The 15,587-nt window shown below is 34.3% G+C and overlaps 3 protein-coding genes across 5 annotated transcripts in view; 1 reads left to right on the top strand and 2 right to left on the bottom strand.

Moving 5' to 3' along the window:
• Positions 1–45: 45 nt before the first annotated feature.
• LOC126773289 (V-type proton ATPase subunit D-like) lies at positions 46–1,332 on the bottom strand. Its single transcript, XM_050494119.1, has 5 exons — positions 1,004–1,332; positions 692–930; positions 493–574; positions 292–406; positions 46–203 (listed from the first exon to the last, which is right to left on the bottom strand). Exons 1-5 carry the CDS (start codon positions 1,268–1,270, stop codon positions 46–48), a joined length of 861 nt encoding a protein of 286 aa, XP_050350076.1. The 5' UTR covers positions 1,271–1,332.
• Positions 1,333–1,600: 268 nt separating this feature from the next.
• LOC126773202 (atrophin-1-like) lies at positions 1,601–10,693 on the top strand. Of its 3 annotated transcripts, none has more exons than XM_050493937.1 (8): positions 1,601–1,792; positions 1,874–2,809; positions 3,409–3,510; positions 4,291–4,362; positions 5,143–5,249; positions 5,681–5,742; positions 7,473–7,560; positions 8,881–10,693. In XM_050493937.1, the coding sequence occupies exons 1-8, from the start codon at positions 1,706–1,708 to the stop codon at positions 10,283–10,285; spliced, it is 2,859 nt and encodes a 952-aa protein (XP_050349894.1). In that variant the 5' UTR covers positions 1,601–1,705; the 3' UTR covers positions 10,286–10,693. The 3 variants fall into 3 exon arrangements, with proteins under 3 accessions (XP_050349894.1, XP_050349892.1, XP_050349895.1); XM_050493935.1 differs by having other exon boundaries at positions 5,128–5,249; XM_050493938.1 differs by lacking the exon at positions 4,291–4,362.
• A 926-nt stretch (positions 10,694–11,619) lies between these two features.
• LOC126773228 (OTU domain-containing protein 7B-like) overlaps positions 11,620–15,587 on the bottom strand; it is a 29,875-nt gene continuing 25,907 nt past the window's right edge. The window contains exon 9 of the mRNA XM_050493982.1: positions 11,620–15,481. Coding sequence (XP_050349939.1) covers positions 15,187–15,481 — 295 coding nt within the window. The 3' untranslated portion in view covers positions 11,620–15,186. The remainder of the gene's footprint in view (positions 15,482–15,587) is intronic.

Genomic DNA, 15,587 nt, shown 5'->3' with positions numbered 1-15,587 from the left:
AAGATTTTTATTTAACTAAAGAAGATATTAATAACATTGTAATGTTTAAAACAGTAAGTCTTCATCTTCCCAATTATGTGGATAACACTCTGGTTTAAAATCGCCAGCCGACACAGTAGTGGAAGAAAGCGTGGCGCAAGGGCGAATTTTGGAAATACATTCCAGCGATTCTTTGGGAGATGCTAGTGGTGTAACTGGTTTATCTGTAATCATTATCATCTAGTTTTTTTTCTGTTATAGCTAATTAAAGCGAAAGCAACAAATGTTTTTGTACTAAAAAGATAAACTAACCATTTTCTCCAATATCTCCACATACAACTTTTTTATCGGGCTTGATTTTTGAAAATGATTGATTCAAGTTTTTCTTTGCTTTTACCATCTTTAGTCGATATAATTCCTCTCTTTCCTTTAAAGCAAAAAAAAAAATAGCTAGAGACATTTAAATTAGATTGTACTTTGAAAAATAACTTAAGTAATATCAAATTAAAAAACCCTTTCATCCATTTCTGTCAAAATGTAGTTTTCCGTGTTCCGCAATTTGGGCATAATTACTTTTTCAATGCCATTTACCTTCCTAAAATAAACCATTTTAAGATTTTCTTTATATATTAATAAAAAAATCTGCATAATATAGTATTAATATTAAAAACAATAAGTAAATAATTGATAGTAAGCAATGAAGTGATCTGACCTTAAAGTTAATTTGACAGCTTCATCAAGTAATAAGCATGTATTACGTAAAGAAGCGAATTTTATTAACAACTCTATAGCTTTTCTAAAAGCTTTTTTGGTCTCTGCTGTACGGTGTCCACCAGCACCAAGACCAGCATAGCGAAGAGCGTCATTAACAGTTGTGTCTTCAATAACTTGAAGAGATACTGTTGATACACCTGATATATTTTCTGGAACTCGTTGTACACGAATCTGTGCCTAATTCAATTATTTAAATAAGTATTTATCGTAGTAATTTAATTAACAACATGATTTTTTATCTTTTTTATACCTCTCCTACATTTTCTAACACCAACGCATTCGACTCTCCATTAGTGAATTTTATAGCTGCTAAAGATATATACGCCTCCCTCAATGTATGCCCTAATATACCTTGAGTAGTTGCTAATTCGGCTGCCGCTTGCCGACCTCGAATACGAAGAGCTTCTGTCTTTCTTTTCAGCAGCTGATATCCCCTATTTACTTTTTCTTGGCGGCTTTTAATTTCTCGTAACATAAATAAAGAAGCGGTAACTGGGTAACGGTTTTCAACATTCATCGTTTATTCGTTATATAATTACTTTATTTATATTTTAAAGTTCAAAATTGGTATTGATTTTTATTTTATACTTATTGTTTTATTGAAAAGACCAACGATTAATGACTTAAACTCACAAATATCACATGTTCATGTTATTTTTTTTCTTTTTATTTTACTATTTTAATAAAACAAATTCATGTGTTTTTAAGGTACCAGTTCTATAAGCGATTATCACGCCTCTATTGGCAAAAAGCTGCAACTACGATTTTATAAAGCTATAAACGCTTTTTTAATGTCTATCTATGGCTTAACCTCAAGTGTACACTGCCAAGTGCCACTGTCTTGTTTTAGGACTATAACTTTGAATGTCAAAACAGTGTCTTTTGCATAAAAGATGCATTCTTCGAAAATAACATAAATAAAGGTTAAAAAAGGCTTTCGTAACCAATAATAATGTCTGGTGGACTCATAGATAAGGTTTACATAGGCTTAGACAATGCGCCTGCCGCATTTGATATTAAATCAAGAATACTCGGACCAGTAAGTTATTGGATTTTAGATGGAAAAAAAATCAATTTTTACATATAATTTGTATTAAGTTGTCAAATTTTCTGATTCCAGAATGGTACTAACCTGGAATATATAAGATCAGAGACAGGAGTGGTTGCCGTTTTGAAAAGTGATAAATTTGAACCTCTGCACTTAGCACTTCACCACACAAGGTCAGAGGCATTGGCGGCAGCGAGATCGCTAGCGCAAAATCTTATCGAGACGATCCGAGCCGAGTTAGCGCAATGGAGTGCTGCTCAAGCAGGAGGCCCACCACCTGCGCTGAATGTGCCGCCGCCGACACTTACCACGACAGCCGCACCGCCACCAGTACCACCTCCTGTTGTCACAGTAGCACTGTCTACTCCATCAACAATGACAACTACATCACACCCTTCAGTTATTCCTCCAGTAGTTAGTGTTGCGCCTGCTTCAACACCTTTGATGACCGTTAGGCAACCCACAGTCCTCCAGCTACTACCACAGCAGCAATATGTCCTTAATCAGGAAAGTGGACAACTAATACCAATAGTTCAACCTGGAGTTCAAGTATCTAATACTAACTTTACATCACTTCCCTTAGCGCAACAATTAAGTGCAATTCAGCAACAAAATTTTGGTGCAACACAAATTGTAGATATTTCTAATATGCAGCCAGTGAATGTCACCCAATTGCGACTTAGTGGGGTACCATCATCAATGTCTATGATCTTGCCAAATGGTCTATCATTTCCTCAGGCAAGTTTAACAGGTGCAGATACAACGACTGTTAGTTCAGCTACAGCAACTCCAGTAGTTTGCGCAGCTCAAAGCACTAATGCTTCACAAAAATTCCTGTATAGTACCGACAAAGGTGATAAAGAAATCAAGTACCATATACAAGGAGCAGAAACAATGCAATGGACAGTTCCTGGGTCACAAACAATGCTAATACCATACCAACAGTTACAAGATTTAGCAGCTAGTCAAACAGGTTTGACAAATATTCAGCCACAACAATTTGTATCTGTGAGTATCAAACGTTTTTAACAATTCTCAAATATTATCATAGCTGTCATTATAAATAAATTTTACGAGCATTGAAATTAAACTATTTAAAATAAACTACTAATCAAAAAAATAATTTATAATTCCACAAATTTGTTATATACCAATTTATTGTTATTTACATTTTTATTCTGTATTTATTTATGTCCATTATTTATACCCATGATGAAAGCATAGTCCTCTTTCTGCTGCCAATCTTTATTAATTTAAAAGTTCTATTTTGTAATTGCATTAATATTTATTAGAAGTGCTAAGTGACTTCAGAGCATTTAATAGAATTATACACTTTAATATAATAATCTAAGCATGTAACTCATGAGTTAAGAAGACAACTGGTCACATAGCTTTTTAAAAATTTACATTTTAGTTACCATTGGTATAGTTTCTGTGAGATGCATTGAAAACTTATTTTTATGAATTAGTAGTTCATTAAAATTATTTTAATAATATTTAATTCCTACATAGATATTGTATGTACATTTTTTTTTTCATGTTATATATTTTTAAGTGGATTATACTCTTCGGTTTAGCAAAATAATAATAATTAATTTGTCACACAGATTGCTCCAGCAAATAGCTTTCAACAAACATCACTGCCATTATCACAACTACAACTCCAGCAGTTACAAGCAACTGGAACAATAATGCAATTGAATCAAAAGGTATAAAGTTTACTTTGATTTAATTTTTTCTATTATTTTGTGTTACAGTTAATACTACTTGGGGTTTCACAGGGTTCTATTTATTCTATTATATTAGGACACTTATTTTGTTATGTATTTTTTTGTTTGCCGAGATGGCCCAGTGGTAAGAAAGTGTGAAGCTTAACCGATGACCGTTGGTTCAAACCCGGGCATGCGCCTCTGAATTTTCATGTGCTTAATTTGTGATTATAATTCATCTCGTGCTTTACGGTGAAGGAAAACATTGTGAGGAAACCTGCATGTGTCTAATTTCACTGAAATTCTGCCACATGTGTATTCCACCAACCCGCACTGGAGCAGCGTGGTGGAATAAGCTCCAAAACTTCTCCTCAGAAAAGGAGAGGAGGCCTTCAGCCCAGCAGTGGGTCTTTCAGAGGTTGTTACGGATTATGAACAGACTTTTTTGTTTGGACTTTATACATTAAGATACAGTTTATTAGGATGTGTGTCTAAATATTGGTATTACATGATTTAGGAACATTAAATGCTGACACTTTGTGGTACAGTTTAATTATAGAATAAAAGAAATAAAAACTAGATAAAGATGTACCACTCTAAAACTAAAAACATAGTCCTTGTTCCTTTATTATCTATGAATACTTCTTATATAATACATTATCTGGGATAGTCTCAATGTATAAATACCAATTTTTTTTATACGGCCCAAGTCCAAACGAAAAAATTCGAGTGCACAAATTCTACTTTAGATTATAATGAAATCTTTTACATTTTTAACAGCCAATAGTAAGCAGTGCGTCTTTAATAAATATTATTTCAACTGGTCAAGCGTCCTCTCCACAAATTATATCAGTGAGCAAATGCAAATATTACATTAGCATTTCACCGTACTAATATAATTTCTTCTCTTTTCCCCCCCATTTCCCATTTAATGTTAGCTTATAATATTTGAAATATTTATTTGCCTTTCATCATTAATTGTAGATAAAAAGGAATCTGTTACATAGCATTATATTTTTAATTTTGAAATCTATCTATACTTATAAAATTATTGGTCCTGACTGACTATCATTCTACCAACCCGCATTGGAGCAGCGTGGTGGAATAAGTTCCAAACCTTCTCCTCAAAATGGACAGGAGGCCTTAGCCCAGCAGTGGGACATTAACAGGCTGTTACTGTGTACTGTACTGTGACTGACTATCAACGCACAGCAAAAACTACTGAGTATGGAAAATTGAAATTTGCAACATAAGCTTATCTTATAACGCAAGTATTCGCTAAGAAAGGATTTTTGGAAGGAATTTCAACTTTAATAGGGCGAAATGGGAGGGGTATCTTTGTATGAATTTTACCCCTCTGGATAGGCTAGATGATAGAAATTTACGTGAAATAAGACAGAGTATAATTATATGTAACAGATTCCTTCTATTTCTTTTTGCAGCTTTAATTGATTACCCACTAATTTTAGTTGCAAATAATGCCCATATTGTTTGTCTTAGTCTTTTAATTGTATCATCTGTCCCATTTTCCCGCACTAGCCTTTACATTAATTGGTTTGTGGGCTTTTCGATGTTATTAATTTTAACTCTTCAGTTTTTTTTTAAAGTTTAAATTAGTTTCAAAATTTTCAGAGTTCGTCAACTCCTACTAAGAATTCTGGCCAAGAGACGAGAGGTCAAAAAAGGTTGTCTGACGGCACACCGAGTCAATTACAGTTACGACCCATTGCTCCGGCTGGGTGAGTCTATTATATTACAATTCACACTAATATATTTTTTCCAGCTATTAGAAGAACTAAACATTCTTTCCTAATATATAGTTCCGTGGAAGTACATAAACTTTATTATGTTTACTTTCGAATGTTTGAGGATAATTTTTTAATATATTTAATTTATTTTTTAATATATGACTGACATTTTCGGTGGAGTTGCTTCGCATAGGAAATTAAACATACCAGCCGATCTACCTCTTTTAATCTTTAAAATAGATTTGCATATAGCAGTTTTTACACATCTACAACGAAACGAATTTTAAAGATTGATAAAAGAATATATAATCGGTTAGCGGATACGTTAAAATCATAATGCATGCTTTTCAATAGGGTATTGATTAATTATTATGTATTTACATATATACATTCGTGTGAATTGAAATAATACGATGCCGCAGGTCGCATGTAAGCCAGGACAAGAGTTCGTCGAGAGATTCGCGTTCTTGGACAGCCGCCGCAGGTACATTGAAGATTTAATGACTTGCATTTTATATCCGAGATTTGTTTGACGGTGATCGTAACTTGCGGCTTTAGAGCAAAACAGTTTTATTTACAAATAAATATAATATGTACCATTGTCTCGTGTTTTTTCTATCTATTTAACCTATAAATACATAGAAGCTTAGTTTTTGGAACTTTAGGAAAAATAGCCAGGCAATGAGATATCTATGTATTTCATTCATTTCAATTTATCTCGGATATAAATTGTTTCAATATTTGTTATTGCTAAGTAATCTTAACTGTTGTAGTATTCATATATAAATGTATTGCGTAGAAGCCAGTGTTCTCTTTAAAAGTGTGTATACGCTCAGCGAATTATTTTTCAGTTCACATCGATATGATTTTTTGTATTTCGCAGACTGAGGAGAATTACTTATGTATCTTGCTCCGAGTTATATTATATGTAGTTTAATAAATTGTGTTTGATTCTTAGGTCGACATTGATCGTTGGAATAGAAATCCTGAATAGCAATTACTCTTGCATGTTTTTCAGGCGCAGTTTAACCCATCAGATATTTCGTCGTCCTCAAACAACTTCAAATTTTATTTGATGGCCTTATAAATTAGGGCTTATTTTTACAGTTTTTCTTTCCTAAATGGGGTATCGAGAAAATTATAGAAATTCAGAATCTTTAACTGAACATCGATTTTAATTGAGCATTGAGATTTATATATCCAAGGGTTAGAGTTAGCGTCAACTGGTCTAAAAAGTTATGCGTAATCGCGTAAATAATTTAGAAAACTTCAGCCATTTGGTGATTTTATGATATAGAGCGTAAATTGTTAAAATATACGTATTAATAATAAACATTAGTATAAAAATGGTTGTCATCTTTCGTTTGTTAATTTTCAGGTTTCGAGTTTTTGGTTGTAGCTCTCGAATAATTACGACTCTTTTCATATTTAAATATATTTATTATATTATTATTATATATACAGATAAAACCAAATATATATCATCTGTGGCTGATATGATGAAGCAGTCTCATGACCATTTGAACAATAATTAATATCGATTTAGAGATTTTCGTTTCACTTTAATTTAGGTGAACATTCAGGATACCAGATTTAAGTGAGCCATGAACAGAGTCATATCCAGATATTGATTTAAAGCGAAATGCGTAAAAATTGCATGCACATAACGAAAATTTAAATAATTTTGAATTAAGAACAAAATTAAACGATTTTTGTGTTTATCCAATTGCGTAAAAGCCTTGGAGCGTAATGGCGTATGCGTAATTTATTGAATATTATTTGATATGCGTAAAATATATTATACTATAGTCAGTCAAACGGTTTTCTATATAAAAACATGGCGTGGTCATGGTAGGCATTTATTGTTAAGCATATTGCATGAATGTGTTTTTGTTTGGGTTGTTAGTGTTTTTTGCAAGGATATTTTATTTTTTAGGAAGGTTTCAACAAATGGTGCTTTAAAAATGCCTGGAGTCGTAACAAGAAAACTACATCTACTGAAATAATGCGAGTGCAATTACTAACCATTTATTATGCCTCGTTTTAGTTGCAGATTTATGCGCGAAGAATTCTTTCACCGTCGCAGAAAATGCAGATGAAATCAAATTTAAATATGCATGCATAAATGAATAACGTATGCGTAGTTTCCTAAATGCAAATGAGCGTTATAATATAAATAATTTATACAATTGACCGAATAACACTTTTCTACAGCTAGAGACAACACAATGGTCAGCATGGGTATGAAAATTAATCCGGCTCACGGGACCATCATCCATGTATCCTCTGGACAACAGACTAAGTAAGTTAAAGTATTTTTCTTTTAATTTAAATATATACGTTTTTCAAATTGAGTATAACCTTTGTGACATTTAAAGATCTCAGTTATCACCGTAGACAGAGAAACAAATAGACCAAGGGGCCGTGAAACCGCGATTGAGACAGATAGTTTGTCAATGTGTGCGTATAATGTTGCCATAGTAATTGCATTCCCTGTTTTGGGAGATAAATAATTTTCAGGATTTAATTAAAACAAAATAATATTATTAAATTTTACTTTTTAATATTTATAATACATTTTTTTTTAATTAAAATATATTTTTGTCTTCCAACTACACCCAAAAACCGTTGCATTGTTTGTTTTTGTTTCAATAGTACTTAAGCATCTTTATATGGTACTGGATTAGCATTCTCCTCAGATGTTGAAATCTAAAACACTCAATTAAATTATTAATAAAGAATGGTTGCCACATAGATTTCTATGTTAACCTCTTGACTCGGAATCTAATATTATTATAAATTCATGAAGATTGTTAAATAATATTGTCGTTAGGAAATTATAAATAAGAGAACGAATAAATTAAAATAACATATTTATATATAATGAAGCACTTTAGGTTATTATTGGACTCCGTATTTATTTGTTTACATTGTCTACAGAGTCTACTAGTCTTTCGATATTTTTATCGAAAATCGGGACATTTTTTTTAGCTGACGCTGGCAGCACTTACATGATAAATAATTATAGGTTGTGAATGATAAAAACTGGAAAATCCTATTATCTTTAGGATTTTAATGCAATATAAGGTTCCGTCATGCTATGGCATAAATAAACATCACTGAAAAACTATATTTAGGGACAAAATAGTCGTACTTACGCTTGAAAACACACGCCGGCAATTTTCTTTTTGATATCGCTTTAACATGAAATAATACGACAATGCCCCATTGTCCAACCTTCGATATTATATAAGGATTGTTTCTCGGCCTTTTCATTGAATTAGAATCGTTTTCTAATATAAAAATAAGCGAAAATTGAACAAAAAAACACAATAAACGCACCAACTGTCAAATTTGTTTCGCTACTTAAGTAGCGAAACAGCAACACCAAAACAGTATACGCGATAAGGGACAAAAGATTTGATAATTCTATCTCTGTCTAAACCATTTGTAACGTAATTTTCGTTCTCTTTCTTGTGTGAGAAGAAATCGTCATTGCGTCTATTAGTTTCTCTGTCTACGGATATCACAAAAGAACTGGCAAAACTTTGATTTTGATTTGCCAAATGATGGTATTTAATACTTATAAGAGGTAATGATTTTATATCCATTGTCTTTGTAGTGTATCAGCGTCAACAGTCTCCCAAGATGGCTCCGGCATGTATATAAAACAAATAGACAGGAATGCGATTCAAATACAAACCAGTAAAGATGGACAGAAACAAGATTTGACAGCCAATAAAATACAGAGCGCCGCGCAGAACGTGCAAATGATAACAGTCCCTCAAGGTATGACTGTATTGCAGAACCCACTCAACATTAGTCAAATGCCAACCGTTATCGGCCAACCGAATAGCCAAGTTTACATGATACCAGCGAATCACCCAAATTTAGTTCAAGGAGGTCTTCCTCCCGGATTACTTGGACAACAAGTTCTGCAACCGGGACAGAATGTAACAGTTATGCAGCCAAATCAGCTTGGAATGCCAGGCGGTGTTCAATATAACGTGCCATTAATGCAGATGAATATGCCTCCCAATTCTCAGTACATGCAAGCCGGGCTGAACCTCAATGCTCAGCTGTCAGCGCAACAATTAAACGCTGCACTGGCCGGCCAGCAACTAGCCAATTCGAACTTAACCGTTTCGGGGACGATACCGATAGTTCAAGCGCCGCCGTCCTCGCCGATGACGAACAATCCCGCGATATCAGGATCGCAGCCACCTTCGGTACATCAAATTTTGCCTCAAAATTCTAACTACTTAACACCTACCTCGCAGTACGCGGGAATGCCCCCTCAGTACGTTATGCAGACGAACTCCGGGGCGTTAACTATGCCGGCTGCGAATCAAAACGTTCAATACACTATGCCCACTAATCAGGCCTCCGCCCCTGCTCCCACCAACGGCAACGGACAGACGAACACCTCTGAGCCCGACAACGCGAACGGAACGAGCAACCAAACCAACTACATCTCGTCGTCGTCCCAAGACAACGGGTACTCCATGTCCGGCACGCCGGCCGTCCCCACCGGCGCGCAGCAGAGCTTCCCGGCCGACGGCAGCACCACGCCCACCGCCGGCTACCCCGCGCAGGCGGCGCAGCAGACCTACTCCAACGGCAGCGGCTCGCAGAACGCCGCCTACAGCGTCAGCCAGGCGTCGACGCAGTCCACGTACGCCAACGGGGCGGCCGCGCAGACGCCCAGCCAGCCCTACGCGCAGGCCACCACGCCCAGCTCGCAGAACGCGTCGCAGGCCAACTTCTCGCCGTCCACGACTCCGGCCCCCAACCAGCCCTACCCCGCGCCCGGCGTGGCCTACCCCACCAACCAGAGCGCGCAGAACCCCTACCCGAACGCGACGGGGCAGAACCTGGCCGCCTACGCCAGCAACCAGTACCAGTACACGAGCCGGCCGTGGTTCCGGCCGCGCTACGGTTCCCCGCAGGGCTCGCCGTACGCCGGAGCCCCTCCGCTGCCCGTGCCGCCCCCCTCCGCCAACTACAACTACTGGCAGGACAGTTGAGACTTGGAGAGCATCGTCGACTCGGACATCGTTCCTGATTCGTGACACGTGCCGTACGCCGAACTGATGAATATTTTGCTGTTGAACGATTCGTCCTTCCTGTTGTAATTCGCGTCGACGATCGCGTTTCTGTAGGTATTAAGTCTAGTGGTGGTGACCACGACCGTGACCAGTGGTGGACGACGAGAGTCGCAGTGAATTGTGCAGTGAAGTTTTATATGTGACCGATTCGCCGACCCCGATACTTCCCCTTCCGTGTACGTTTCCTTTGTGCAAGTCCTATTAATGTAAACCGCGTGCCTGGGAGCCGAGAAAGATCTATAAATATGAGATGTATGTCGGAGAGACTGCTTTAATATTAAAAAAATACATTTATGAAATGTATAAATATATTATATGTCTAAATGATATTTCTTTTTACCTTACTATAGCTTATATATATCCGAAGATTTTGGCTCATACGATATTTATAAATTAAATATTATTAAGGTTAACAATGTTAACATATTTAATTATTCGTAACCTATAATGAATTTGACAAAATAGCAGCGTCTAAAGGGTGAGAGTTCAAATCCAAATGTAAGAAGTTAGATATTATTGAAATCATTAAAACGTACATACGTCATCCCTCCCGGACTTTTATAGATATTAATTCAGATCGCTGTCCAACACGTTATACGTGCTTGTATTACATATTCAATTCCACGACGCCAGTGATGCCAACTCCTACAGAATATACCCCTAGGTCCAACTTCAAATTCCCCTAAATATCGATTAAAAACCTCTAATGTTTTTGTTGTACACTCGTTTTGAGAGGTAATTTCAAATACAAATAAAAAATACATTCATACAAGTGCACGATTGCTGTTGTATTTATGCGGGTGCATTTTACACATTTACGTACATTAATTAATGACCAAATAATATTAGTGATGATAACAATAAAATTAAGCGATTTTATTTTACATGAAATCGAAGCCCGGGCCTCCTACGTGTTGTACAAGCACGCTGAATAATAGCTCAACGGTTTCAATCTCAAGGCGTAATATAAATTGTATAGAGTAGTGCGCTTTTTTAAGGAAAAACAAAAAATCTTTAATAGACCCCCTAAAAGTCTTGAATCCCCCTAAATTTGGGGTGAAAATCCCCAAGTTGGCATCCTGATAACCTTACATATACGTACATATTAAACAAACGCTTCTTCATGAAAACTCACATGGTTATATGTTTTTAAGCTTAAATAGCTTGAAATATTAAATTATCAATAATACGTATAACCAAAGAGTATAGTTTATTTTTATTTAAAAGGATTTATGATATAAATTCAAAGTCAATTCAACTTGCATAACCATTTATTGACCTACAAAACATGATATGTCATATCAACCCTTAGATATGAAATATAACAAACAGTACCAACCAGATAAAACATGCTTTATAACCTCACTTATAAATTCGGTGATTGTTAATCTTATGTCATGTAATCTCACTTCTATATTAAGTAATTTCACAGATCTTTAAATCTAAACATAACGATTAGTAAGTGATAACAGCTTACATTAAGGAACAATGGTGGGAAAGATTAATGATTTTTGTATGCAAACGATTTTATTAAATTAAAACAATAGTTAAAAGTAATCAACATAGTGTTTCCTAAATTAACACGACTAATAAAAATTAAATAAAACTATTTTGAACTTTACGAAAAAAAAAGATTATTTTTACGCGTTAAAACTGCAATTCGTTAAAACTAATTTATTTCATATGTGAGAGTTTCTTTGTCCCATCTGATTTAAAAAAAAATATGTACAGCTGTAATAAACACTTGTTTGAATGTTTCTGATATAGTACCACCACCGTTCAATAGATGACGACAGTCGTTTCGGATAATTAATAACAAAAGCATTGCAACATGTGCCGGGCCATTAGTAATTTATAAAAATAATATAATATTTCAATCAGTCAAAATTAGTTTTATTTAAGTGAATAACTTAATATTAATTTTAATCTAATTCTAATCTACGATTCTAAATTATAAGACTAGATCAAACGAATTTCTATGAATGTGTTATAAGGACGGAGAATTCACTCCAAGCTCATTCTGAATGAAAAAAAAAATATATAGAGAAAAACATTTACCCTGACTGGCTGAATTTTGTATAAAAATATATTTTTTCGTTCTAATAATATATAATGTCAACACGTCGAAACTAGTTTATTTGCAGATTTAAATTACTAAAATGTCAAAAATTAGGAAGAATATTTTCAAATTTAGTACAGGATAGAATAATACGCCGAAGACTATTATTTATAGAAACCAAATAGGACGTTTTTCTGTTCGTATGTTTGTAGCAAGAATTTGAATTAAGTGAATTTGTCAGTTACTTTGTAATTATTTTATTAATGGCCTTATCTTTAATTTCGGTTTGATAATACGTGCGAACTATTAAATTTAACGTTAGAAGTTTAAAGTTAGTTAAAACGCGTAAATCTTAACCGATGATCGTGGGTTCAAACCCGGGCGAGCACCACTGAATTTTCATGTGCTTAATTTGTGTTTATAATTCATCGCGTGCTTGACGGTGAAGGAAAACATCGTGAGGAAACCTGCATGTGTCTAATTTCATTGAAATTCTGCCACATGTGTATTCTACCAACCCGCATTGGAGAAGCGTAGTGGAATAAGCTCCAAACCTTCTCCTCAAAAGGGAGAGGAGGCCTTAGCCCAGCAGTGGGACATTAACCGGCTGTTATTGTATTGTATTATATTTAAAATTTGAGTGAATCTTCAATCATTATCTATACAAAAATATATTCAAGATATTCAATTTAAATTAAATATTATTCGATATTCTATCAAGTTCTATGTTTTTTTTTGAATTTATTGTCTTATTATAGGGTAAACCTTTTCTTATATATGAAAAAAAAAAAAATTGTTTTCGCGTCATAGCACCTGACGATACAATTTTTTGAACACATTTACGACCAAAAATCTATCTATTGTTTTGTAATATCACTTAGTATGTTTGTTTTGTTTCACATATATTATACTTGGCACTCCTTTATAATAAATTGAAGAATACTTTATTTATTACTATTCCATTTTAATGGAATACATACTGTTAATAAAAAAAACTTACAAATCATGGAAGCTAAATACGAGATTCAGACTTTTATTACATTTTCTTTTGTTTAAGTATGTTTGTTATATAGTATCAAATTCTCCGCTCGTCCTTATTTTTGTCACATTATTATATATCTAGGGTTTTACAAGACCGGCCAACGTGGAAATCCTTGGGGGAGGCCTTTGTCCAGCAGTGGACGTCTTCCGGCTGATATGATGATGATGAGGGTTTTACAATGATAATATGTGTCTTTGATTACAATTAGTTAGAAAAAAAATATTAACAGTATGTATTCTATTGAAATGTCGTCTATATTATTGTTAAAAATATATAGCAATCATTTATCCAGCGATAATTTTGTGTCACGAACAAGAGTGAAGAATAATTATTCCCTACAGCATAATCACATCATCAACTCTTCATAATATACACCTATTCTACGTAACATTATAAAATTTTAAACACTAATAATACATTTGATTGAAAGTAGCCTTTTTAGCATATTAATAATATCAATTCACACAATTACAATCTTATTGACAATGAAAAGTTCTTTAATGTTTAGTTTTATAAGTTACAATCATATAATATTTTTAAAGCTAATAGTAAGAAATCGAAATAGTTGCAACTGATATAACCAATTGGATGTTTAAATATGTTTTTGTCATAAAATAAGTATAATTATTAAAAAAAAAAAGTTTCAAATTCCCAAATACGTGATAACACAATTTTAAATTTGCCTCTGTGACAATCAGCTTATTTGAGTGATAACCCACACTCAACACAACAATATGGCGTCACGGACACGGATTACGTGATATTTTTAAATAACGAATGTCATTCGAATACAAAATTCGAATTTTTGAAACTAATTCAAATACAAAAAGGTATTTTATTACTTTGTAGCTCTATGGTGATTTTAATGTTCGATTCTTATGTAATATTATTTAATATAAGTTATCGTATTTATTATTAATTATTCCTGTGACTACTCTAATAGTATGAAAAGTCGAGATGAAAATTGTCAATGCTATTTTTTTTAAATGTACGTTTCTGGTCAGAGAGTGCATAGACAATAATAGGCAATCTACTTATTTAAAAAAAACTAAGTTCCCATAAATTTACTAAACGCTTTTTTTTATAAAATATATACGCTAGAAAACTAGCAACATTTTTACTGAGTATAATATACTTTGATATCCGAAATTTATAATCAACGTTAAAATGTAACGGGTTATAGGTTTTTATCAATCCTACATAAAATTCTTAAATTAAATTTATTATACGAAAATTCAGAAAAATACTATGACAATAATAAATGAAAGAGAGTATTCTAACATACGCATACATACATAATCGTTTAAAGGCTTTACGGAGACCAGTCTATTTTGGTGGTTGTGTTGTTTAGTGGGGTTTTGCGTTTTTAATCCCTATCTGATAATTTTTTAGTGTCATGTACCAAGACAGTCCCCCAATAGGAAATTTAGTATACAAAAATGGAAGCACTTACCGTAACTTCATACAGATAAATTAATATATTATAGTTTATAATATACATTCTATCTGATATTACATAGGTATATAAAATTTGAAAATAGAATCATAGATCACCTACGTAAATCGTTCTTGCGCGAGGTTACATTCTGTCTTGTTTACACCTGTCATGAGTAACGAATTAGGGCGAGACAACTATATATTTATCAATACAGACAGAAAGATACAAAATTTGTGATTATTAAGTACGACTATATCTAAATTATTACTAGTGGGAAGCACTCACTGTAACTTCGCACAACTGGAACAGTAGTCGTTATTCGCTGGACTGCCGTAGTACATGCAGAGAGGGGCCCGGCAGGGTTTAGGGGAGGGGGGACGGTCGTCGTAGAACGTCGATTTGGAGAGGTACAGGGTTCGATCCTGAGCGGGTTTCACGGACCGTGTGGTAAGTGTTCGGGCGACTTCGTGAGCCGCCCGGTCGGCTTCAGCGTAGAACTGCGAGCGGCCGGTGCCGTAGCGCGGCTGTGTGGGCGCTGTACGATTTTCTTCCTTTCTGTTTTTTTCAGCTGTGTATCTGTAAATTAACAACATCGATTTGATATGAAAGGTAAACTAATTCAATAAACCTGTTCACCACATTATGAAAATATGCACTGTATTTTTTAAATGTATTGTTATAC

The sequence above is a fragment of the Nymphalis io genome, chromosome 14, assembly GCF_905147045.1.
Source record: "Nymphalis io chromosome 14, ilAglIoxx1.1, whole genome shotgun sequence".
In the NCBI taxonomy this organism is placed as follows: Eukaryota; Metazoa; Arthropoda; class Insecta; order Lepidoptera; family Nymphalidae; genus Nymphalis; species Nymphalis io.
Note: the sequence above shows the minus strand (reverse complement) of the source record. Positions and strands in the feature narration are given on the sequence as shown.

Coding starts and splice junctions, on each gene's coding strand:
- LOC126773289 (XM_050494119.1), bottom strand. CDS start 1,270: ATGAATGTTGAAAACCGTTACCCAGTTACCGCTTCTTTATTTATGTTA. Junction 931..1,003: donor TGTTAGAAAATGTAGGAGAG/GTATAAAAAAGA, acceptor TAATTGAATTAG/GCACAGATTCGTGTACAACG. Junction 204..291: donor TGGAGATATTGGAGAAAATG/GTTAGTTTATCT, acceptor TAATGATTACAG/ATAAACCAGTTACACCACTA.
- LOC126773202 (XM_050493935.1), top strand. CDS start 1,706: ATGTCTGGTGGACTCATAGATAAGGTTTACATAGGCTTAGACAATGCG. Junction 2,810..3,408: donor AGCCACAACAATTTGTATCT/GTGAGTATCAAA, acceptor TTTGTCACACAG/ATTGCTCCAGCAAATAGCTT. Junction 5,250..5,680: donor CGACCCATTGCTCCGGCTGG/GTGAGTCTATTA, acceptor ACGATGCCGCAG/GTCGCATGTAAGCCAGGACA.